The following is a 27038-nucleotide window of genomic DNA, read 5'->3' as shown; positions in this document are numbered from 1 at the left end:
TATTGGAATCAGAACATTCATTGCAGTATCTAGTTACTAGCATTCTATGAATCAAAATATTCATGTAAGACAGTCTGATAGAATGGCAGCTCTGTAATTGTTTTATACATGTACGTGGTAAAATGCTTGTTCTTCCATCCAAATGTTCACTTCAACAGGTTGCAGATGAATGACTTTTATCATTTAGAAATTGGGCTTTTGATTTTGAAAGGTTGAATGGAAAGTTTCTATGATGGGAAAAAATGGAGACTGAGTTCTATCTTCATTGATACTTTTTAGCTCGACTTTTCGAAGAAAAAGTAGAGCTATTGTACTCACCCTGGCGTCAGCGTCGCCGTTGGTTAAAGTTTTTGATAAAGTCACATAACCCTGTTACTATCAAAGCTTTTGACTTGAAACTTAAAATAGTTATTTACTATCAAAGTCTATACCAGGAGAAATAATCCCCATAACTCTGATTGAATTTTGACAGGATTATGTCCCTTTTTAACTTAGAAATTTTGGTTAAAGTTTTTGATAAAGTCTATATCTCTGTTACTGTCAAAGCTATTGACTTGAAACTTAAAATACTTATTTACTGTTAAAGTCTACACCAGGAGAAACAATCCCCATAACTCTGGTCTGAATTTTTACAGAATTATGCCTCTTTTTAACTTAGAATTTTTTGTTAAAGTTTTTGATAAAGTCAAATATCTCTGTTACTATTAAAGCTTTTGAGTTGAAACTCAAAATAATTATTTACTATCAAAATCTACACCAGGAGACACAATTTCCATTACTCTGAATTGAAATTTGACAGAGTTATGTCCCTTTTTAACTTGGATTTTTTTGTTAAAGTTTTTGATAAAGTCAAATATCTCTGCTACTATCAGAGCTATTGACTTGAAACTTAAGATACTTGTTTACCATCAAAGTCTACACCACAAGAAACAATCCTCATACTCTGATTGAATTTTGACAGAATTATGCCCTTTTTAACTTAGAATTTTTTGTTAAATATCTCTATTACTATTAAGGCTTTTTACTTGAAACTCAAAACAGTTATTTACTACTAAAGTTTACACCAGGAAACACAATTCTCATAACTCTGATTTGAAATTTGACAGAGTTATGTCCCTTTTTAACTTGGATTTTTTTTTACTGGCAAAGCTCTAATTCAGAGTCAAGCACTGAGAAAAGTCGAGGGCGCTGTCGTACGGACAGCTCTTGTTTTCTATGCATTCTGCATACAGTAAAACATGCTTTAGCAGTCACTTCTATTGTGCAGCAAGCCTGTCTTAAGCAGCCAGTGTCTCATTTCCCAAAATGGTCATTCATTCTGTAAATTACCTGCATTAAGCAGCCACCTGCTGTAAGCAGCCATTTTTCCCCACTCCCGTTGCTGGCTGTCTTAAGACAGGTTTTACTGTATTATGCAAGAAGATGAAAAATAAAGATATTTTCTTTCTGATTCTACTACACCAATAAAATCAATAATAAGACTTCCAGTATGGGAAGTTTTTTTTGCCAGCGTCACATGGCACTCTGATAATTGATAAAACCTGTTGGAAGATCCTTTGAAGTATAGCAAACAACCAGTCAAAATACTAGCAGACTTGGTTTGATTGTGTCTGTTTATGAGAGGTAATGGAAGTGTGCACAACCCCTCTTGCCCCCCAAGTGCTGACTTAAGCAGAACCCTATCTAATGAACAGATTCCATAATCCTAAAGGACCAGTATATGTAATAACACGAGTGTTACGGTAATCACATGACCCTTAAAAACTGTTTTTTTGACAGTTTGCATGATCTATAAGATGATCCCTTGGAAGCATACCACACAAGCAAAATAATAGCAGACTCTGCCAAATCATTGTATTTTTCACACATACTTAAACTTCTTTTGCATTATTTATGCATACATGCCATTAATTTTTCCGGACCTTTCGGATTGATTAAATTCGATTTTCCCTTTGTCGGGACAATCCGTGACATTAGTGTTAGTCTGTTTCAAGCATAAATATCATAAAAATTATATGCAGTTTCCGGAGTTAATTGTTTCCTCGCTTAGGAATATTTTGTTGCAATGTGTAGCTTTTAAGGAGGTAAATTAGGGAATTACGTCTTAGTTCGGCAGTGAATTGTTTGGTTTCGCCGAGGAGAATGAATTGGGAGCAGTATATACGAATGAATAACCTGTCATCGTGATTTAGAATGCTTATTTAGTTAATCTTTTTAAAGCTTCAATGTTTACCTATCATTAATTAAAATGGAATCCTCAAGGAATTAAAATAAAGTCTTTTAGATAAAATCGATATAAAATATTTTCGGTTGGGTCAATTTTCAGGATCGGCCGGCAAGGCATTCAATGTAGTCAAAGTTTATATTTAGAATATGTGTGACAATAATCTACATTTTGAAAGAATTACAACCTTTTCAAATAACTTAACATTTAATTGACGTTATCGCCTTTTCTTCAGTTAAGGCTACATGTCTTCACCGCCTACTATGCTAAAACAAGATTTCAGCTATTGTTAACTAATTTACATTGTATAAAACTGTTATGAAATGCATAATTTTGTCAATTCTTAACGGCATCAAATAGCCTGACTGAAATATCTGGGTCATCAAAGGTTATTGCGCATATGAGTGGATCGAGCTAGCTTAATAAGGTCCGCTCGAGGCATGAAACTGATTATCGTATAATTAGGAATAACAATGTGACACCGTACTGTTTATTGTGTTTTAAAATTCACCAATTTATAGGCAAAAAAATTTTTTTGGTGGGGAGTTATTTTAGTTTTTCTTATTTTTAATTTTCGGACATTTCACACTGTCCGGTCAACCGGGACGTGTATTTGAGATTTCCGGACAATCCGGGACACAATCCGAGAACTAATGACAGTATGTATTGATACATCACATCATGTTTTAGGTATACTGTATAAAATAAACTTCTCCCATTAGCTCAAAGGAATGCTTGGAGCTTAATTATTTATTGCTTACAAGATTGACCTGTCACTGAAACAAGTATTATTATGAGAGATTTACCAAAGGTTGTTGCTTTCATGTTAGATTTTTATTCTCACTGGACAAATTAAAGCGGTAACATTCACTGTAATCTTTTGAGTACTCTTTTAAAATGGCATTTGTGCACAGTGCAGTAAGTGGACAGTAAATGAATGAATAAAGTCCTTTGACAAATAGTTATAGATTCATATATTAAAGCGCTCAATGTTCTTTGGGCTTGAAAATGTGCAAGCCACATTTCCGTTATGAATGTAAATACATTAATTTCCTTGATTAAAATCTTATTCTGATTTTAAATTTGATAAATTTGTCAAGGTTGAATATTACGAATATACTAGTGGTTCTATGGAAACTAGTTTTTTATTATCTCCCTTTATGGCTCTAACTATAACAGTTCATGCGCAGTATTAAAGGCAGTGCTTTTCTAACCATGTAAGTATGCATAACATATGTTTGAAAAGCTGTTTGATCTGTTTTTAATATAGAAATTTAAAGCATTATGGACCTTTAAATGTAAATATAACTATGCAATTGGTTTAGTAAAGCAGTAAATGATGATATATTGAACAGTGATCCTTTTCTTCACAAGCTTCATGTAATTTTCTTTTAATTCAGTCATGAATACATTTAAAAACAGTTTAAGTTGCCTAGGGTGGGTATTCATCAGTATTTAAAATCTGAATGTTCAAAAAAGTTAAATCTTCCTTTTGTTCTGTAATTGATAAATTACAAAAGTTTTCAATGAAAATTTGCATGAATTTGCATTCTGGAGCTACAGAGAGCTTAGCTTTCTTAGTATAAAACAAAGTTAATGGCAAATTGGATATAAATTGGGTATCCCTCACCAAATGGGATAAAGGTGTCTCACTCGAAGTATTCAATGCCTACATAAAGCACTGCAATGCAAATCATTAGAGCTGTCAGTCAGTGATTTTGATGAGAATGTATTACTCACTATAGTATTAATTGTTAGCACAAAGCTGTTAGTCAGTGATTGTGATGGGAATATATTACTCACTATAATAGTTAACTGTTTGCACAGAGCTGTCGGTCAGTGATTGTGATTTGAATGTATTACTCACTTTAGTTAACTATTAACACAGAGCTGTCTGTCAGTGATTGTGATGGGAATATATAACTCGCTATAATAGTTAACTGTTCCCATAGAGCTGTCGGTCAGTGTTTGTGATGGGAATGTATTACTCACTTTAGTAACTGTTAGCACACAGCTGTTGGTCAGTGATTGTGATGAGAATATATAACTCACTATAATAGTTAACTGTTCACACAGAGCTGTCGGTCAGTGTTTGTGATGGGAATGTATTACTCACTATAGTTAACTGTTAACACACAGCTGTCAGTTAGTGATTGTGATGGGAATATATAACTCACTATAATAGTTAACTGTTCGCACAGAGCTGTCGGTCAGTGTTTGTGATGGGAATGTATTACTCACTATAGTAACTGTTAGCACACAGCTGTCGGTCAGTGATTGTGTTGGGAATATATTACCCACTATAGTTAACTGTTAACACACAGCTGTCTGTCAGTGATTGTGATGGGAATATATTACTCACTATAGTTAACTGTTAACACACAGCTATCGGTCAGTGATTGTCATTTGAATGTATTACTCACTATAGTTAACTGTTAACACACAGCTGTCGGTCAGTGATTGTCATTTGAATGTATTACTCACTATAGTTAACTGTTAACACACAGCTTTCGGTCAGTGATTGTGATTTGAATGTATTACTCACTATAGTTAACTGTTAACACACAGCTGTCGGTCAGTGATTGTGATTTGAATGTATTACTCACTATAGTTAACTGTTAACACACAGCTGTCGGTCAGTGATTGTGATGGGAATATATTACTCACTATAGTTAACTGTTAACACACAGCTGTCGGTCAGTGATTGTCATTTGAATGTATTACTCACTATAGTTAACTGTTAACACACAGCTGTCAGTCAGTGATTGTCATTTGAATGTATTACTCACTATAGTTAACTGTTAACACACAGCTGTCGGTCAGTGATTGTGATGGGAATATATTACTCACTATAGTTAACTGTTAACACACAGCTGTCAGTCAGTGATTGTGATTTTAATGTATTACTCGCTATAGTTAACTGTTAACACACAGCTGTCGGTCAGTGATTGTGATGGGAATATAATACTCAATATAGTTAACTGTTAACACACAGCTGTCGGTCAGTGATTGTGATTTGAATGTATTACTCACTATAGTTAACTGTTAACACACAGCTGTCGGTCAATGATTGTGATGGGAATATATTACTCACTATACAGAGCTGTCAGTCAGTGTTTGTGATGGGAATGTGTTACTCAATGTAGTAACTGTTAGCACAGAGCTTTCATTCAGTGATTATTATGGGAATATATTACTCACTACCATAACCATCACTCTAGAATAACTATAACCAGAGGGCTGTAATTACCTTATTCACAGTAAAAACTGATGCAGTTCCTCAAGAGGAAATGTCTATTATAAAAGTTCTTATAGGTATGGTATATTTGCAGGTTTCGGAGGTAGCTGTTTCCAGAAAGATGTCCTCAACCTTGTATACCTGTGTGAGTGTCTCAATCTACCTGAGGTAGCTGATTATTGGCAACAGGTAAAGCCCAGAAAATTCTTACTAAGCTACTAAGGGTAAAGCTGAAAGAAAATTCCACTCATCTGTATGTTTAAAAAATCCTTTTATGCGGAAGCTGTTCAGCTGGCATTGGAAAGTGTAGCTTGATAAATGTGCAGAGGGACACTGGTTTTTTTCCACTATGTAAGCAGGAAAGTGTCAGTTTGACCGGGACTGAAATAGCAAGAAATATAACTAGAATATAGATTGACTGATAATTGTATTACGAAACAAAACAGTTATTTTTTATGATTGTACAAAATGTATTCCTGCTGATACTTGAATGACATGCTAGAATATACCTTGTCTGTAACCAAAACTAACAGGCAAATAGTTTTAACTATTGACTGGAAAGCCTGTCAGTAAATGTATTATTATGTAACATCAAATATAGATTTCCAAGGATTTTGTTTCATGCATTGACTTTTTTTGCCCAGCATATGTGTTAGACTGGTCATATATAACAATGTTGACAGGATGTTTATATATGGATATGTTCAACATACTTACTATATACTCAGACATTTGAAACTATAATTACAGTCCTCTTAGGCTGACTGGTTTAATAAAAGTTGCCTTTTAACAGTCATAGATTTTGTCTGTCATACCTCTGTAATATACATTTCTATTATTCAGGTGATCAACATTAATGAGTACCAGCGAAGGCGATTTGCAAACAGAATTATTCAGTGCTTATTTAATACAGTTACAAACAAGAAGATAGCAATATTTGGATTCTCATTCAAGAAAGACACAGGTGATACAAGGTGAGCAAGCTTGACAAATGTTGTCATAGTAACAGGTTAGCGAACTCTTATTGTATTTTTCCGCATTGCTGCTGTGTGATGACAGACTTGACCATATGCGCTGACAATGGAACATACTTCAGTAAAGGCCTATGGTTTTTCTCCAGTTTATTTTTGCAATGCTTAAATATTAAAGTTTGAAAATATCATCATATAATTGTACCCACCAAACAACGAAGTTGTAAGGGGGCTGTACTGGTTTCAGGTTGTCTGTCTGTCTGTCCGTAGACACAATCATGGTGCATGTTAAGTTCTTTCAGAAAAAAATGCTGCACAGTTGTTTGACTTTGTTTTTGGTTAATATACTATATACACATGTACATACAGTCTGCAATCTTTTGCATTCCTATTCTCCTGAACACTTGCACACAATTTAATGAAACTTCAAGACGCTAGTTGTGCATGATGCATATTACGTTCTTTTAGATAAATAATTTGCAGAGATATGGTAAGTTGTTTTTTGTTACTAGGCTATATATATATATATTGCATATGCAATCTTGTGCGCACCTGATCTGCCAAATCATTGCACACAATTTATTGAAACTTCACACAACTTATCTATACCAACCTTACTTGTGCATGATGCATGTTAAGTTCTTTCAGAAAAATATTCTGCAGAGTTATTGGACTTTGTTTTTTAGCTCACAATGCTCAGGTAAGTTTTTCTGATCGCTCGATGTCCGGCGTCTGTCTGTCTGTCGTCTGTCAACATTTAGCTTGTGTATGCAATAGAGGCTGTATTTTTCAACTGATCTTCATGAAATTTGGTAAGAATGATTACCTTGATGAAATCTAGGCCGAGTTTGAAAGTGGGTCATCTGGGGTCAAAAACTAGGTCACTAGGTCAAATCAAAGAAAAACCTTGTCTATGCGATAGAGGCTGTATTTTTCAATTAATCTTCATGAATTTTGGTCAGAATGATAACTTTGATAAAATCTAGGTTGAGTTCGAAAATGGGTCATCTGGGGTCAAAAAGTAGGTCACTAGATCAAATCAAAGAAAAACCTTGTGTATGTGATAGAGGCTATACAGTTGAACATCAATGGCTCGAACTTGGATCTTTCGAACACCTTGGATCGCTCGAACACTTTGTCCGGTCCCGAATTTAATCCTTCTTTATTCTATATAGTTCTACCTCGGATCACTCGAACTTCGAAAATTCGAACTCTCGAACTCATTTGGTGGTCCCCTTGGCTTAATTACAGTGATAATTACACCTATTCAGTCGAACAGACAATTTGTCGCCGGAATGGCTTGTGTTTACAAAGTTTTTCACACCTCTGCCTGACATTCTCCAAGCTTGTCCTTTAACCGGCGCATGCGTAATTTTCACACGCTTATGTAATTAGCGTTGGTATACGACAAACACATTAAACAAAGTTACGTCCGTTCAGTGCAATGCTTTAATGGGCTTTGATTTATAGGAATAATATTATTTAGAATAATTGAGCAGTGTCTGTCTTTATTTTTTTCTGCATAAAATCGGGAGATCCGATGTCAACTTTCATACTGCTTTGGCATGGCTGAACAACTTGGTAATTTTAAAGGACCCGGAAACGGGGGGATAGCTAAGTCGGCTCCTGGAAAGCAATATATTTGATAATATTTGTACTGAACTATGATTCATAAAGGTTTGTTTTTCATGTCTTTCTATTTGATGCTGTCTTCACCGAAATTCTTATAATTATATTAGTGTTTTATCTGTGTTTTATTTTCATATCTATATCAAGTTTGAAAATAAATAATTAAGCATATTTCAGCATTCATTTTTTATTTATGATCATATCATACACACATTTAGGTACAATATGACAATATATTACGATGTAAGGTTTGTAACACACCATGCCCTCGAATTCCCAAATTCAAAATGGCCGCCATTTGGATGGCTCGAACAACGGAAAACTCGAACTAATTTCCACGGGACCCTCGAGTTCGAGCCATCGAAGTTCGACTGTATTTTTCAATTGATCTTCATAAAAAGTAAGTCAGAATGATTGCCTTGATGAAATCTAGCTCAAGTTTGAATATGGGTCATCTTGGGTCAAAAAGTAGGTCACTAGGTCAAATCAAGGAAAAACCTTGTGTTTGCGATATAGGCTGTATTTTTAATTGATCTTTATGAAATTTGGTCAGAATGATTGCCTTGATAAAATCTAGGTTGAGTTTGATTATTGGTCATCTTGGGTCAAAAAGTAGGTCACTAGGTCAAATAAAAAAAAAACCTTGTGTATACGATAGAGGCTGTATTTTTCTATTGATCTTTATGAAATTTGGTCAGAATGATTGCCTTGATAAAATCTAGGTTGAGTTTGATTACTGGTCATCTGGGGTCAAAAGGTAGGTCACTAGGTCAAATCAGAGGAAAACCTTGTGTATTTGATAGAGGCTGATTTTTTCAATTGATCTTCCTGAAAGTAAGTCAGAATGATTGCCTTGATGAAATCTAGGTAGGATTTGAATATGGGTCATCTGTAGTCAAAAAGTAGTCACTAGGTTAAATCAAAGAAAAATCTTGTGTATGTGATAGAGGCTGTATTTTTCAACTGATCTTCATGAAATTTTGTCAGAATGATAGCCCTGATAAAATTTAGGTCAAATTAGAATATGGGTCATCTGGGTTCAAAAACTAGGTCACTAGGTCAAATCAAAGAAAAACCTTTTAAAAAAACTTTTATTTGAATGTAATTATTATCAGAAAGAAATTGAAACTATATGTAAATCCAACATTTTTATGAAAGATTTATTGACAGCTTGGGTAAATATTAATACACAGGACAACAATAAGAGCATAAGTAAACAGGTAATATGGAATAACACAAGCATAAAACTTGAAAATAAAACATTTTTCTATAAAGACTGGTACGAAAAGGGAATAAAGCATTTGGAACATTTATTTGATTACAGAACAAAAGCTTTCTATAATTTTGACGAATTTAAATTTTTATATAATATAGAAAACAATCAATTCTTGAAGTACTACAATCTTATAGCAAGCATTCCACAAACTGTTAAACAGGTGCTTAAGCAAGAGAATATATCTTATGCACGAAATGAATTACTTATAAATAAATTAAGAAAGACAAAAGAACCAAATAAACTACTTTACGACACGCAAAGAAGAAACAGACCAAAACCAATAATTAAGTCGGAAATGAAATGGTCAGCGATTATATCAGAGAACCCCTCTTGTTGGTCAAACATATACATGCAAACACAGAAAGCAACAATAGATACAAAAATACGAAGTTTTCAATACAAACATCTGATGAGAATTCTCCCAACTAACAAATCATTATTTAAATACAAATTAACAGAATCAAATTTATGTTATTTCTGCAATATGCATGTTGAAACATTAGAACATATGTTTTGGGAATGTAACTGTGTACAACAACTATGGAACAAATTACATATGTACCTTGACAAGAAAAATCTCAAAACACAATTTAGCTTAGAGGTAGTCAGTTTTGGTATCGCTGAAAGGAACGTAAAACGAAAAAATGTGATAAACTTTATAATATTTCTAATGAAATCTTACATTTTTCAAATCAAAAATAGAAAACAAATACTCAGTTTTGACAGTTTCATATCATATCTTAAAATCAGGATAAAACTTGAAAAAGAAATTGCATTATCAAATGACAAAATAAACCAACATAATATCAAATGGTCTGGTTTTGAGGTATGAATGTAGATGCTGTTGGCTATAACAATAATAAAAAAAAAAAGAAAATATCTTACATATTTTATTCTTCATCTATATAATAAAATGATACTTTCTAGACAGTGTGCCTACAAATTGATTTTTACATGATTGTAGCATAAATAACCATTACAATTTTTAGACAATTATATGAGTTTGGAGACGATCTAAACATCCAATATATCTACTCTTTTTAAATTTTTTCTCTCTTAGATTTTTTGTTCTCTAATTTTTTTACCTAAAAATATATATATAGAAAAAGTCTTCTTTTGACATCCAATACTACAAATGTTTGTTTAATTAGATGACCATAAAATACATGTTTTGTATCTATTGTTAAAAACATTTGTCCAAGTCATCATATTTTGTAAATGTATGAAGATTGAAAAATAAATTATAAAAAAAAGAAAAACCTTGTGTATGTGATAGAGGCTGTATTTTTCAATTGATCTTCATGAAATTTGGTCAGAATGATTGCCTTGATGAAATCTAGGTCAAGTTTGAATATGGTTCATCTGGGGTCAAAAACTAGGTCACTAGGTCAAATCAAAGAAAATACTTGTTTATACTCAAGGTTTTTGCTCCAATTTTAATAATTGGTCAGAATATTTTTTTCCATGAAATCACTAGGTCAAACATGTTTACACTGTTATGGTTTATTATGGTGTGTTTCTCAGGTGAGTGACCTAGGGCCATCTTGGCCCTCATGTTGTTACTATACTATATGCATAGAGTTTATATACGTAATTATGCAATCTTGTGTGCGACAAATTGCAATGTACTGTGTCAATTCGTACAGGGGGTACATTCATCATCTTCATCATCTTCAGTGATAGCTCTAGTTTTCATCCGGTACTTGCTGGTTTAATAATTTGGTATTGTATCAATATATAGTAGGTTCTTGAACATCAAGGTAAAGTCAGCTCAGTCAGCTAAAAGATCAACTTAAAGACATTTGTTTGCTTTATATTCTAAATTTAACATTTGTTTGTTTCATAATTAGTATATATTATATTGTATTGTCAACATAAATTTTCAGGGAATCTGCTGCAATTTATGTTGTGAAATATTTGCTGGAAGAAGGTGCACACATCAGGATCTATGATCCCAAGGTGGAAACTGAACAGATGTTCAGGTAATACTGCATGCTGAAACATTAAAATACAAGTGAGGTTACTGTGTTACATGAACAGAAGTGTAACATTACCTTTAAAAGGGTCCTAGCGCGAAATACGCAAAAATTCGTCCTACGCGAATAAAAATGATTTCACAGTAACTGAGACAAAAGTCAACAAAGCTGTTGCGATACTGTTAGTATGGTATGTAGATATCTTGTAAAATCAATTCTGAAAAATCTTACATCTTTAAACATGTAAATACAAGGGTGATTATTGACAGGTCCTTTAGGCTGTACTGTGCTGTAAATAGAACTTTCAAAATGCTATTTGAATTTGAAGCAAAGTTATATTGATATATATCATAAATTTAACTTAGTTTAATGATATTACAGGGAGTTAACTCATCCAAGCATAAGTGATGATCCAGAGAAAGGTTAGTGTTCTTTTCACACTTATTTTTTTTCTGTAGCTTGTGTCCAAACTAAGAGAAACTTTTGACAGATTTTCAGACATGTATTTGATAAATTAGTTCATAAATGATAAATATGCTCCAGCTGTTTTCAGCTCACTTGAGCCTTTAAGGTGAGCTTTTGTGACCGCCTGATGTCTGTATTGCGTCGTGTGTCAACAATTTCTAAATAATCTTCTTCTTGAAAACCATAGGGCAGATTTACATCAAACTTCACAGGAATGTTTTTTGAGTGGCCTCCTTTCAAATATCCCCAACAAATTAAAATCCATGCAGAACTCTGGTTATCATGGCAAATGAAAGGAAATACTTAAAAAAATTCATGTCCAAAGCAAGTCATAGAACCTTGATACTTAGCTTTTGACATCGTCTAATGGTCCTCTATGAATTATGCTCAAATTATGTCCCTGGGGTGAAAAGGGGCCCCGTCCCTGGGGTCCCAGGTTTTACATAGACATATAGGAAAAAAATTAAAAAATCGTCCTGTCTTAAACCACAAGACATAGACCTTTGATATTTGGTGTACAGCATTGCCTTGTTGTCCTCTACCACGATTGTTCAAATTATTACCCTGGGGTGAAAAGAGACCCCACCCTGGGGGTCCCAAGTTTCACATAGGCTTATAGTGGAAAAAAGAAAATCTTCTTGTCTGAACCTGGAAGGCCTAGGCTTTTGTTATTTGGTATGTTGCATTGCCTAGTGGTCCTCTACCAAGGATATTCAAATTATGCCCCTGAGTTGAAAAGAGGCCAGGGGGTCCTAAGTTTTACATAGACTTGTATAGGAAAAAAATTTAAAAATCTTCTTGCTTGAAACTGCAAGGCATAGGGTTTTGATATTTGTTATGTAGCATTTCATAGTGGTCCTCTACAGAAATTGTTCAGATTATGCCTCGTGGGTGTAAAGAGGCCCTGCCCTTGGGGTCCCAAGTTTCACAAAGACTTATATAGGAAAAATCTTTAAAAATCTTTTTGACTGAAAGTTCAAGGCCTAGGTCTTTGATATTTTGTATGTAGCATTATGTAGTGGACCTCTAACAAGATTGTTCAAATTTTGCCCCTGGGGTGAAAAGGGGCCCCACCCCAGGGGTTACTTGTTATATGAGTTATATAGGAAAAAATACTCCAAAAATTATCAGATCATATTTCCTAGACTATTTAATTATGATTACCTGATAACCCCAAGTGCTGAGGGGTCACCTAACTGACCTTGAATTACTGACCTACTTTCTGGTTTTTTTTAAGATACAGCCTTGAAATTTGGATGACTTGAACAGTTTTCACACCAATCTTTAACGGACTTCAGCGACTATAGATGTGACTCTGACTCTACTTTCTTATATTTTACATCAGTTTGACATTTAAACATATACCAACTTGAAAAAGATATTGCTTACTTGAATTACTTTTATACCATCATATCTTACACTTGTCATTAGCCAATTACCATGAGCAATCCAGGTCATCATTTGTAAATTATCCACTGAAATTATTTGAACATTAAAATAACACTTTAAGCATTCACTCATTGTCGTTACATGATTGATATGTATTTTTAGGTTCAGTACGAACTGTTACAGTTGGTGATCCATAAAAGCATCAGAAGACACTAGCTTAGTTTGTATGAATGGGAATTTTATTGTAAGTGAATTGTGTAACACTTATTCAAATTATGCTAAGTCCTCTGTTTATGAGAGGAATTTTTCCCAATCACTTTGGTATTGAAGGACAATCATCTTAAACAAAGATATGCAATTTTATGTCATAGGTCACATATTGAAAAGATTATGCCTAAATGGCTTATATCGTTTTAAGAAATCTTTTGGGAAAGTTTTTGCCCATCTCATATACAGAGACTGTAGCAACACTAAAAAATATAATCAAAGAGTTTTTTGTATCATTAATGATTAGTTTTTGAGGATCTGATTAAATATATCAGCATATTTCGTATTCTGCAAATTGTTTTATGTTTGAGGAAACTTTGTCTGACTGTTCTTTAACCACCAATTATTTTTCAGCTGTAACGATGTAATACCAAAAATTTATTAATTCACAATACAGTACCTCCATCCTGCTTCAGTCGTGCAAATATTTTTGTCTCCCTCCTTTGCAGGAGTATAAATATTTATTGATTGTAACATTCAATTATTTAGATTAGTAAATAGGAACATTTTGTATAAATTGATAGTGCACACTTACTTAATGGCAGTGGTGTGCCTGTAGCGGTTATTAACAGGGTTAAGCCTGTATGTGCATGAGGACATAGCGAGAGCTGTTGATTGCTAGTATCCATGTAAGAGACAGTAGCTGTTTAATGAATTGTTTATTGTTTATCTATACATGATAATATGTACTTGATAGTTTAAAACATTTGATCATATAAAATATCAGTGTTAACAAACTTTTTAACTCGACAACACTCAGTAAAATGATTTTAAAAAGATGTTACTCATCCATAGCGATCCAAAAGAAAGATTACTGTGTCGCTTTCACTTACTGGCTTGGCTTACTAGATTCTGTTACTTATTATGGTAAAGTCTATAATATCACAATATTAAACATCACACTTACCTAGAAGGTTTCAGTGTAAGGTCGCTGTGTGAGTGAAGATATACATAACTTCATGCTCATGATATCTCATTTTGTTTGTCAGAAGAAGTAATATTTTAGTTTGATGCAAGTCCGGTTACATTTTAATAGAAGTGGGCAAATATTTCATGTTCTTTGATAATTAAAGAAATATATGCTTGCATTGCAAAATATATTTTGTAACATTATATTGATACTATTTCATTTCAGCATTACGATTACAAAAGACTGTATGACCACATGTTGAAGCCTGCCTTTGTGTTTGATGGACGCCTGATACTGAATCATCAAGCCCTCATGGATATAGGGTTCCATGTGGAAACTATAGGAAAACGTCTCACTAGGACAAACATTCACAGACCATTTGTCGCTTCCAACTGATGTGGGACCGTCTTCTATAGCAAAAGCAATATCAATTGGGATCAAGTTTTTATCTTTATTTTTATTTTTTGTAGACTTAACCCGACTGTCTCATGTGTACTAATTCTTATTCCCATTGTATGTGAAATATTACTGTTGACATGAGCTTCATTGAAACACTTCACATTTGTTACAGGTCTAGCTGTGTCAGTGTAATTTACAAGCAGTTACAAATCTTCCACTTTATCATAGTTTTTAAAGCATTATGTCATGGATTCATGATTACATCCTGTATTTTTAAGCTTTTACAATTTTGTTAAGAGATATAATGAGGGCAGAGCTAAAAGCTGTTTTATCTTGTTCCTTATCTATATACAGTTATAATTGTTTGACACACAGTCCTTGAGAAATAAGAAAACATCAAATACATAAATCAAAACAATGATATGAACTGTGCCATGAGAAAACCAACATAGTGGGTATGCGACCAGCATGGATCCAGACCAGCCTGCGCATCCGCGCAGTCTGGTCAGGCTCCATGCTGTTCGCTTTTAAAGCCTATTGGAATTGGAGAAACTGTTAGCGAACAGCATGGAGCCTGACCAGACTGCGCGGATGCGCAGGCTGGTCTGGATCCATGCTGGTCGCATACCCACTATGTTGGTTTTCCCATGGCATGGCTCATATAATGATATTCCCTTGATCTTCTGTGTCATGATCATGGTTTAATTGATATTAAATTAGTTAGGATGTTGTTACAGTAATATAATGTTATTAATTGGGCGATTTCATACTGGATTTGTAAATTGGCTGAGGGCTGATGTATTGTCCAAGATCAAACAAACATTATAATGCCAATATGAGATAACCTAATGAAAACTGACTTTTATTTATTAACTTCATGATATTTATTTAAAAAATCTTGCATTTCTTACTGTATTCCTTATCAAGTAACATTAGTCTGGTTATAAAGAAGTTTAGGAAACTTTATGAAAAATTCAGCCAAGTTGCTTAACCAGTCAGACAGAGTATTGATTTCACACAAGTTGATTAACCAATCAGGAATCTGATGTTGGCCCAGAAAATCCTGTATTGTTGAAGATGGAGCAAAATGTTGCTCCTGGTACAATTTTGCCAGTTAGCACAGTATTATGGCAAATATTACTTCATTAACGATGCTTTACATGTACTAACATATTGCAGATAATTCAAAATAGCCTTGACTTTACAAGACCAGTGTATGGACTTGGAGGAGTGGTGGCATTTTGATAATATTTGTTTGCTTTCATCATTGTTAGACCTAGTTTTCTATCAGGGTTTTAAGAAATTGAGATTTATTTCAGCTGTTTATCTTACTGTTGCTATTTGTTTTGAATAAGATGGAAAGAATTGAATATTTTTTCAATACATTTGTTTGTTACATGTTTAGTTCATGTAGATATATTTGTAATCCCTTTCAGTATTTGTCACTTGAAATCCTGTTGAAAAATGTGTAAAGTTTGTTGAGAAGTATTTGAGTGATACATTGTTGTATTGTACGGAACATTTAGGCAATATTTGATTAGGACTCGGACATAAGTTTCCTCATATACTGATGACAGGCAATCAACTTTGAAGTTTTGCAGCCAGGTTATTCACTTATTATTACTGAATGGGAAACCAAAATTGTTTACCAACTCACAAACCAAACAACAGACATAACAAAACTTTAGGATGAATTCCTGTGGTCAGTAGGTCAAAGACCTTGAAAATTAAAATGGTTTATATTTGATAACTTTAGAAAGTTTTGACTAACTACCACCAAGTTACATATTGCCTATAGTCAATAGCTAACCTAAATTGACTTTGTGGTCATTTGGTCAAAGGTCAGTGTCACAGCATGCTTGAGATTATAAAGTACATACTTGTTTACCTCTGACAGACTGTTACTTGTGTTTTACAACAGCCCTTATGATTCAAAACAAATTATTTACAAGGAACTTCTTGTTTGCATGTAAGGTTTATGTGTTGTAAGGGTTATATGATATTTTGGACCAGTTCTGAAATTTTTGTGAAATGATGTTGAGTACATAAACACAGAATATGCACAGTATGTTTTAGTTGTTAGATAATCTTGTACATCATAGCATTTTGGTAGTGAAGAACAAATATTGTTTTCCGTAATGGGTCAGGATACCCTGTGTATATAGATAAATTGGTAGATAAATAATTAGGTAATATATGAGATTGATAGATGCAGGGTTCTCACCAGTGGCAGGTATTTAGAAGCTCAGACAAAAAGCTCTATTGTCTGTTTGAAGTTGATGCTAATTGGTTTTAGTCTTACTTTGGTTCCCGCTTGATAAGTGGATGTTGCTTCCAAAATTAGCTACTCAGATTTCATTAGGTTTGCCTTGACGTTAAAAGAGTTTCTAAGTTCATCATCACTAACACTTCTCATTAGAAATAACTGCTTTTTTTTTCAGGTGTAATATTATTTGTGCCATAAGGTAGCCAATCAAAAATGACATTTGTATTAAAGAACTTAGAGGAGCATCATTCTCTCCGTATCTCTGCCATCATGTTAACACTGGTTCTCTATTAAACTTATGTCTGGTGTGAATTTATGTTTTCTTCTGTTTGGTACATGTATTATATAAGTATTAAAAGTAGTCAAAACTACAAAAACTTTTTAAAAACAAGTCACTTTATTTTTAACCAACGTTTCGGCTACATCAGCCTTCTTCAGGGTTCAAAATAAACATAACAAAGGAAGTGACGTCAACGTTAAACGACGTCGATGACGACAACGTCAAAATTAAACAAAGAGTTTGGCGTAAAAATCATAAACAGGATCATAGTATGATACATAAAAACTGGTGAAAAAATGCAGTATAAGTGCAATGATTAAGGAATGGCACCAGTAAAAACTGATTATGGAATACATACAAGTAATAAAATATACATATATAACAAGTATTTCAGAAAGGCATTAATACAGAATTTTTGAATTCATTCCTTGTGGAGACACAGTGCCCAAACGGTACATCCAGGAAGTCTCTTTTAAAAGCCTTTTCCAAGGATTAGTTACTTTATCAATGGGCATAAAAGAGAAATCCTGGATAGTATGTCCTTGAGAATTAAAATGTTCAGAAACATTAGTAGTAGTTTCTGGATAATGATTGATATCAAATCTATGACTATTCATTCTTTGTGAACATTGCTGGTGCGTTTGTCCAACATACTGTTTAAAACATTTATTACATGTTATTAAGTAAATAACATCAGTTGAATTGCATGACAGATCATGTCTAACATTATAACAAGATGAATTGGTGGAACTAGAAAATGAATTATCTTCATTGATATTTAAGCAGTGTGTACAGCGACGTCTATAACATTTACTTACACTACAATTTTTGTCTTTCTTACTCAGCCTAGAATGAACTAAAACATCTTGAATATTCTTGGGTCTTTTGTAAGCAACAATAGGTTTATAGTCATATATTTGTCAAACACTCTCTTGTTGAGAATACTTTAAAAGATTCCAATATTGGTTTATTATTTTACCAATATTGGGCAAAGATGGATTGTAGGTACATACAAAAGGAATGACTTTATCCGTATTTTTGCTACTGCACGAATTAAGAGCATCTTGCATTGATAGAGAAGAGGCTTTCTTTAATGCCTCATTTATAACACATTCAGGGTAGTTACGTGCTTGAAAGTATTTTCTGAGCTTGTCCATTTTCTTGTCAAAAATGGTATTATCCGAAGTAATACGCCTAAAGCGCTTAGCCTGGCTAAAGGGAATACCCTTTTTACATGAAACTGGGTGACATGATGAAAATTCTATATACTGATGACTGTTAGTGTCTTTTTCATGAACACTAGTGTGCAGGATACCATTTTCATCTTTTTCTATGTTAACATCTAAAAAAGTAGCAGTATCTTTAGTGTAACAATATGTAAATTTTATAGTATCATGAAAACTGTTCAATCTGTCAAAAAAGTCTAATAATTACCCTGAATGTGTTATAAATGAGGCATTAAAGAAGGCCTCTTCTCTATCAATGCAAGATGCTCTTAATTCGTGCAGTAGCAAAAATACGGATAAAGTCATTCCTTTTGTATGTACCTACAATCCATCTTTGCCCAATATTGGTAAAATAATAAACCAATATTGGAATCTTTTAAAGTACATGTATTATGGAATTTCATCAGCACAGATACAAGATAAGTCACAAAGATATGTGTATAAGCCGCACACTTGTTTGTCTTTATTAAATGACTTATTAGACCAAGAACCATAACTCTGATATGCATTTTGTCGAAATTATTACCCTTTTTGTACTTAGAAATTCTTAACTATAACACTTTTCTTACATACTGACCAGCACATGCAGACAAGCAATGGCACCCATAGGTGGTACTCTTGTTTACACTTGCAGAACATTGCAAGTTTGTTAAATACTTATTTAAATTAAATACTCAGGAGGCAGGTGCTTGTTAAACTCTTTATACAGGGTTTGTTTTTATACATGATAAATGTTATATATTAATAAGTATAAGACTATTTACAGTATCAGATATTCTCTGGTTCTGTTTGTTCAGTAGCTTATAGAAAGAGATTTTAATAATTGTGGGAAATACTAGGTTACCTGGACTTGTACAGACATCCAGCTCGATTTTTCAGGGTCATTTTTATTTATTGATCTAATACATTAGAAACAAAGTCAATGTCAGGCTTCTTTTCATAATCTAAAGTTGGAAAGAAGTTTAATTTGTTAATACATGTGTCATTCTTTCATCATTATGTGTTGTTTTTATTGCAGAACTGAGAACTGCATTGCTCCTGCATCTAATTACGTGACTTGAGGTTTTTCAATACATGACAACATAGCTTTTGTTGTTGTTATTTTGTGCCATGAAATGCGAGAGTGTCATATCATATTTGAAATGTGCTTGTATATTATATACTGTACAGTACCTACTGCCAGACTGTGAATATGACTTACAATCTAGTATGCCATACCTGTTTGTTTTTACAATTTGAAGATTCTAATACGACAAGTCATAGATGTCTCATGAATTAGATAATATATAAATCTTGATCAACATTTTTTAGCTCACCTGTCACAAAGTGACAAGGTGAGCTTTTGTGATCGCGCGGTGTCCGTCGTCCGTCAGTCTGTGCGTCCATGCGTGCGTCCGTAAACTTTTGCTTGTGACCACTCTAGAGGTCACATTTTTCATGGGATCTTTATGAAAGTTGGTCAGAATGTTTATCTTGATGATATCTATGTCATGATCGAAACTGGGTCACGTGCCGTCAAAAACTAGGTCAGTAGGTCTAAAAATAGAAAAACCTTGTGACCTCTCTAGAGGCCATACATTTCAAAAGATCTTCATGAAAATTGGTCAGAATGTTCACCTTGATGATATCTAGGTCAAGTTCGAAACTGGGTCACGTGCCGTCAAAAACTAGGTCAGTAGGTCTAAAAATAGAAAAACCTTGTGACCTCTCTAGAAGCCATATATTTCACAAGATCTTCATGAAAATTGGTCAGAACGTTCACCTTGATGATATCTAGGTCAAGTTCGAAACTGGGTCACATGCCTTCAAAAAGTAGGTCAGTAGGTCAAATAATGGAAAAACCTTGTGACCTCTCTAGAGGCCATTTTTTTCTTGGGATCTGTATGAAAGTTGGTCAGAATGTTCATCTTGATGATATCTAGGTCAAGTTCGAAACTGGGTCACATGCGTTCAAAAACTAGGTCAGTAGGTCAAATAATAGAAAACCTTGTGACCTCTCTAGAGGCCATATATTTCATGAGATCTTCATGAAAATTGGTCAGAATGTTCACCTTGATGATATCTAGGTCAAGTTCGAAAGTGGGTCATGTGCCTTCAAAAACTAGGTCAGTAGGTCAAATAATAGAAAAACCTTGTACCTCTCTAGAGGCCATATTTTTCATGGGATCTGTATGAAAGTTGGTCTGAATGTTCATCTTGATGATATCTAGGTCAGATTCGAAACAGGGTCAACTGCGGTCAAAAACTAGGCCAGTAGGTCTAAAAATAGAAAAACCTTGTGACCTCTCTAGAGGCCATACTTGTGAATGGATCTCCATAAAAATTGGTCAGAATGTTCACCTTGATGACAGCTTGGTCAAGTTTGAAACTGGGTCACGTGCCTTAAAAAACTAGGTCAGTAGGTCAAATAATAAAAAACCTTTTGACCTCTCTAGAGGCCATACTTTTCATGGGATCTGTATGAAAGTTGGTCTGAGTGTTCATCTTGATGATATCTAGGTCAAGTTTGAAACTGGGTCAACTGCGATCAAAAACTAGGTCAGTAGGTCTAAATTTTTTAAAATCTTTTGACCTCTCTAGAGGCCATGTTTTTCAATGGATCTTCATGAAAATTGGTCAGAATGTTCACCTTGATGATATCTAGGTCAGTTTCGAAACTGGGTCACGTGCAATCAAAAACATGTCAGTAGGTATAAAAATAGAAAAACCTTGTGACCTCTCTAGAGGCCAAATGTTTCGTGTGATCTTCATGAAAATTAGTGAGAATGTTCACCTTGATGATATCTAGGTAAAGTTCAAAACAGGGTCACGTACCTTCGAAAACTAGGTCAATAGGTCAAATAATAGAAAAACCTTGTGACCTCTCTAGAGACCATATTTTTTAATGGATCTTCATGAAAATTGGTCAGAATTTTTATCTTGATAATATCTAGGTCAAGTTCAAAACTGGGTCACATGAGCTCAAAAACTAGGTCACTATGTCAAATAATAGAAAAAACGACGTCATACTCAAAACTGGGTCATGTGGGAAGAGGTGAGCGATTCAGGACCATCATGGTCCTCTTGTTTATCTGTGGTGATAGACTTTCATATTTACTATCTTTGAGTTGGAGGATCATGTTTACTTTTTCACTGGAGGGTATTTTATCACAGAAAAAAGTGCACTTTTTACTAGACTGAAGTTTGTAAGAGGTGGTCAAGTCTGCTTTTTCAGTGGATATCAATGTTTGCTTTTCATTGTTTTTTGTTTATGGTCTGTTTTAGTTGTTGTATTGTTTAACATGTTTTTATTTGATACGCACTGAATACAATGGCAATTTGATATATAAATTTGCTGTATAAAAGATAGTTTTATCAAGATACTTTTAATGTTGAATTTTTACTTTCTTTTTTCCTCTCGTTTGAACAGTCTTGATGACTATTTAAGTAATTTGGTGATGCATTATCAAATAAGATGCAGAATAAAAGTGTTAAAAATTGCAGTGATATTTCATATCTTATATTGTATAACATTTTTCACTTTCATTACTTTTGAACACAACCGTACACTTTTTATAATATTTTTACTTAATTAAGATCGAAATTACTGGTTATTTATGAGGTAGGTAGTTGTTCTGAATTTTAATTTTTGGGAAGCTTTTTAAGGAAAAGAGTTTTTATATTTCTGTATTGATGTATCAGTTTTTAACTGTTGCCTGCATTACTTAAATGATGTTTTAAATGAAAGATTTCCTGTGATGTTTTTTTTTTTTATATGTACTTTAATATATGATGTAGATGTGATTTTTTTGTCAAAATAATTTTGAGAGCAAAATTAAGTTTTACCTTTTTTTTGATCCCCCGCCGTGGCGGAGGGATTATAGGAATGGTCTGCGTCCGTCCTTCCGTCCGTAACAAATTCGTGTCCGGTCCATATCTCCTAAACCCCTTGAAGGATTTTCATGAAACTTGGGTCAAATGATCACCTCATCAAGACGATGTGCAGATCCCATGTGTCAGCCTTGTCGGTTCAAGGTCAAGGTCACAACTCAAGGTCAAAGGTTTGAGCCTGCCATTTTGTGTCCGCTCTATATCTCCTAAACCCCTTGAAGGAATTTTATAAAACTTGGGTCAAATGATCACCTCATCAAGACGATGTGCAGAACCCATGAGTCAGCCATGCCGGCTCAAGGTCAAGGTCACAACTCAATGTCAAAGGTTTGAGCCTTCCATTTTGTGTCCGCTCTATATCTCTTAAACCCCTTGAAGGAATTTTATAAAACTTGGGTCAAATGATCACCTCATCAAGACGATGTGCAGAACCCATGAGTCAGTCATGCCGGCTCAAGGTCAAGGTCACAACTTAGGGTCAAAGGTTTGAACCTTCCATTTTGTCTCCGCTCTATATCTCCTAAACCCCTTGAAGGATTTTCATCAAACTTGGGTCAAACGATCACCTCATCAAGGCGATGTGCAGAACTTATGAGTCAGCCATGTCAGCTCAAGGTCAAGGTCACAACTGAAGGTCAAAGGTTTGAGCCTTCCATTTCATGTCCACTCTATATCTCCTAAACCCCTTGAAGGAATTTTATAAAACCTGGGTCAAATGATTACCTCATCAAGATGATGTGCAGAAATTATGAGTCAGCCATGCCAGCTCAAGGTCAAGGTCACAACTAAGGGTCGAAGGTTTGAGCCTTCCATTTGGTGTCCACTCTGTATCTCCTTAACCCCTTGAAGGATTTTCATCAAACTTTGGTCAAATGATCACCTCATCAAGAACTCATGAGTCAGCCATGTCAACTCAAGGTCAAGGTCACAACTGAAGGTCAAAGGTTTCAGCTCTGTATCTCCTAAACCCCTTGAAGGATTTTCATGAAACTTTGGTCAAATGATCACCTCATCAAGACGTTGTGCAGAATTCATGAGTCAGCCGTGTCAGTTCAAGGTCAAGGTCACAGCTAAAATCAAAGGTTTTACCCTTTCACTATCCATAGCAGTGGCGGGGGATTTAGCTGTCTTTCAGACTGCCTTGTTTTCAAAGAAATTAGGGTGATTTGTTTTATGTTCTTTGCAGCTATATGTTTTAGAGCAGTAAGTCTGACAAGTTTTTAAGAGTGAGGTTTCTGTGAAAAGTGAAGTTAAAGGATAGAAAAAAATCTATATATACATAAGAGTTTTCTGGGTCTGATTCTGTTTTTGTTGTTAAAGAAACCAGTTAACTGTAGTTTCAAAGTGCTGCCAATATGAGGTTGTAATGATCAAATGTTTTTAAGATTGGGGTAGGTTTGGGTGCATAAAACAATCAAATCAAGCTTTATGATTCATTTATTCATTTATTTATTTATTTATTTGAGCTCAGTTGTGAAGAAAGCTTGAGGCTGGTATAAACTCTGGAAATCAGTTTCACTGGATCCAAGGTTAAAAACCTGAGATTGGAGGCTAAATCAAACTTCAGTTACATAGCCTTAGATCCAGGTATAACCTTAGATCCAGGTATAACCTTAGATCCAGGTATCATACAAAGAGGTACAATCATATTACATAGTTTATATGTTAGATCTGTAGCATGATATTATCAGCCAGTGTTGAAATTATCATATATTTATTTTGCTGCAAAACATTTTCCTTTTTTTTCAGTATAGACTGTAAGAATCTTTCAGTATTTGAGGATGGGAATATCTAGCAAGAATGTAATTGTTGGTACCTGCTCAGTGACCCAAGAGTAGGATTTATCTATCCTGAACTACTTCATGTGGTAGAATATGTTTTGAATGTATAGAAAAAATGAAATTAATTACTATTAAAAGTACTGTTTTCTTACAGAAACATGTTTAAATTTAGCATAAGAAATGCACATCTCGACATAAACAGAAATAATGTCATGATGTTTGAAAGGTGCACAGCATAGAGTTCCATTTTGATTTATTATCTTTAGTGTAAATATTTCAGTTCAGAACTATAACTTCTGTTTCAGATCTGAAATTTACAAATTTAGAAGGTTGTAAACTTTTATGAATATCAATGATGTTATTGACATATTTAAATGCACTGACCTCCAGATTTTGGCTAAAAAATGATTTTTTTTTCAAAAATATAGTTTGGTCTTATTATAAACATTTGAATATGAGTTTTTGTTTCTAAACTCTTTTAAAAATGCCAAATCAAGAAAACAAGAAGACCGCGTTGGGAATCAAACCCGGACTGCCGCAGCAATAAAGAAGTTTTCTGCTGTACTGTTATGGAGGATTTAGTGTTCAATGCGCGTTAAATTATGATATTTATAATCGAGACAGTTTACCTCGAGTAAAGCATTACAAACACTTTTGCTTTCCATCATAAAACGTAGTAAAAACAGGTAATAATGTCTCCCCAGGAGACATATTGTTTTTGCCCTGTCCGTCCTTCCGTCCGTCCGTACGTCACACTTCATTTCCGAGCAATAACTGGAGAACCATTTGACCTAGAACCTTCAAACTTTATAGGGTTGTAGGCCTGCTGGAGTAGACGACCCCTGTTGATTTTGGGGGTCACTCTGTCAAAGGTCAAGGTCACAGGGGCCTGAACATTGAAAACCATTTCCGATCAATAACTAGAGAACCACTTGACCCAGAATGTTGAAACTTCATATGATGATTGATCATGAAGAGTAGATGACCCCTATTGATTTTGGGGTCACTCTGTCAAAGGTCAAGGTCACAGGGGCCTGAACATTGAAAACCATTTCTGATCAATAACTAGAGAACCACTTGACCCAGAATGTTGAAACTTCATAGGATGATTGGTCATGAAGAGTAGATGACCCCTATTGATTTTGGGGTCACTCCGTCAAAGGTCAAGGTCACAGGGGCCTGAATATTGAAAACCATTTCCGATCAATAACTGGAGAACCACTTGACCCAGAATGTTGAAACTTCATAGGATGATTGATCATGAAGAGTAGCTGACCCCTATTGATTTTGGGGTCACTCCATCAAAGGTCAAGGTCACAGGGGCCTGAACATGGAAAACCATTTCCGATCAATAACTGGAGAACCACTTCACCCAGAATGTTGAAACTTCATAGGGTGATTGTACATGCAAAGTAGATGACCCCTATCGATTTTGGGGTCACTCCATTAAAGGTCAAGGTCACAGGGGCCTGAACATTGAAAACCATTTCCGGTCAGTAACTTGAGAACCACTTGACCCAGAATGTTGAAACTTAATAGGATGATTGGTCATGCAGAGTAGATGACCCCTAACGATTTTGGGGTCACTCTGTGAAAGGTCAAGGCCACAGGGCCTGAACATTGAAAACCATTTCCGGTCAGTAACTTGAGAACCACTTGACCCAGAATGATGAAACTTCATAGGATGATTGGTCATGCAGAGTAGATGACCCCTAACGATTCTGGGGTCACTCTGTTAAAGGTCAAGGCCACAGGGGCCTGAACATGGAAAACCATTTCCAATCAATAACTTGAGAACCTCTCGACCCAGAATGTTGAAACTTCATAGGATGATTGTTCATACAGAGTAAATGACCCCTATTGTTTTTGGGGTCACTCCATTAAAGGTCAAGGTCACAGGGGCCTGAACATTGATAACCAGTTCTGATCAATAACTTGAGAACCACTTGACCCAGAATGTTGAAACTTCATAGGATGATTGAACATGCAGAGTAGATGACCCCTATTGATTTTGGAGTCAGTCAATTAAAGGTCAAGGTCACAGTGGCCTGTTCATGTAAAATCATTTTTTGGACATAACTTGAGAACCACTTGACCTACAATGTTGAAACTTAATAGGATGATTGGACATGCAGAGTAGATGACCCCTATTTATTTTGAGGTCACTTGATCAAAGGTCAAGGTCACAGGAGCCTGAACAGTGACTTGAGAACCACTAGGCCAAGAGTGTTGAAATTTAGCGGGATGACTGGACATGCCAAGTAGATGATCCCTATTGCAGCCAACCATCAGTGTCTCTTTGACTTTCGCTCCTGACCCCTATTGACTTCTTGCCTATAGGAATTTGCATTTGGGGAGACATGCGCTTTTTTACAAAAGCATTTTCTAGTTCCTATGTGTTTCTGTAATATATGGTATGTCAGTAGTTAAGTTTTAAAGCACTCTAAAGAAATAAAGCATAAATTTCCAGATACGTAAAAAAAATTTTTGTAGTTGTCGAACGATCTGTAGGCCAGTGCCTTTAAGTACAGATATTTTTAGTACTGTCATTCAGTTTAGAAATAATATGGATAAATTGTATATTATTTGTTTCATCTTCAAGCGAATTAAAAAAATATAATATAGTTGATTATTATATTCTTATACATTTTATACTAGTTTTACTACACCATGTAAAAGTTTGAGATGTTTTATTTATGTTTTTTCTCACAGACCATTACTTACTTTTAACACTTTAGAGATTGGGACTGACTTTATAAACGTAAGTTTTAGCTTCACTATTCAAAGGATCGGAAGAGCTATTGGACTCAGCCATGCATCTGCATCCCAATTTGGTAAAGTTTTTGTATGTAAGATGGTATCTCAGTAACC

The 27038-nt window shown here is 34.5% G+C and overlaps 1 protein-coding gene across 3 annotated transcripts in view; it reads left to right on the top strand.

Moving 5' to 3' along the window:
* The window catches only part of LOC123556677 (UDP-glucose 6-dehydrogenase-like), a 35968-nt gene extending 24209 nt beyond the window's left edge, over nucleotides 1-11759 (top strand). For 2 of the 3 annotated variants that reach the window (XM_053542945.1, XM_053542944.1), the window contains exons 8-11: nucleotides 5557-5651; nucleotides 6306-6436; nucleotides 11225-11320; nucleotides 11696-11759. In XM_053542945.1, coding sequence (XP_053398920.1) covers nucleotides 5557-5651; nucleotides 6306-6436; nucleotides 11225-11320; nucleotides 11696-11741 — 368 coding nt within the window. In that variant the 3' untranslated portion in view covers nucleotides 11742-11759. The remainder of the gene's footprint in view (nucleotides 1-5556; nucleotides 5652-6305; nucleotides 6437-11224; nucleotides 11321-11695) is intronic. The other variant, XM_053542946.1, reaches the window with a different exon arrangement.
* Nucleotides 11760-27038: the final 15279 nt, after the last annotated feature.

The sequence above is a fragment of the Mercenaria mercenaria genome, chromosome 5 (assembly GCF_021730395.1).
Source record: "Mercenaria mercenaria strain notata chromosome 5, MADL_Memer_1, whole genome shotgun sequence".
NCBI classification, from domain to species: Eukaryota; Metazoa; Mollusca; class Bivalvia; order Venerida; family Veneridae; genus Mercenaria; species Mercenaria mercenaria.
Note: the sequence above shows the minus strand (reverse complement) of the source record. Positions and strands in the feature narration are given on the sequence as shown.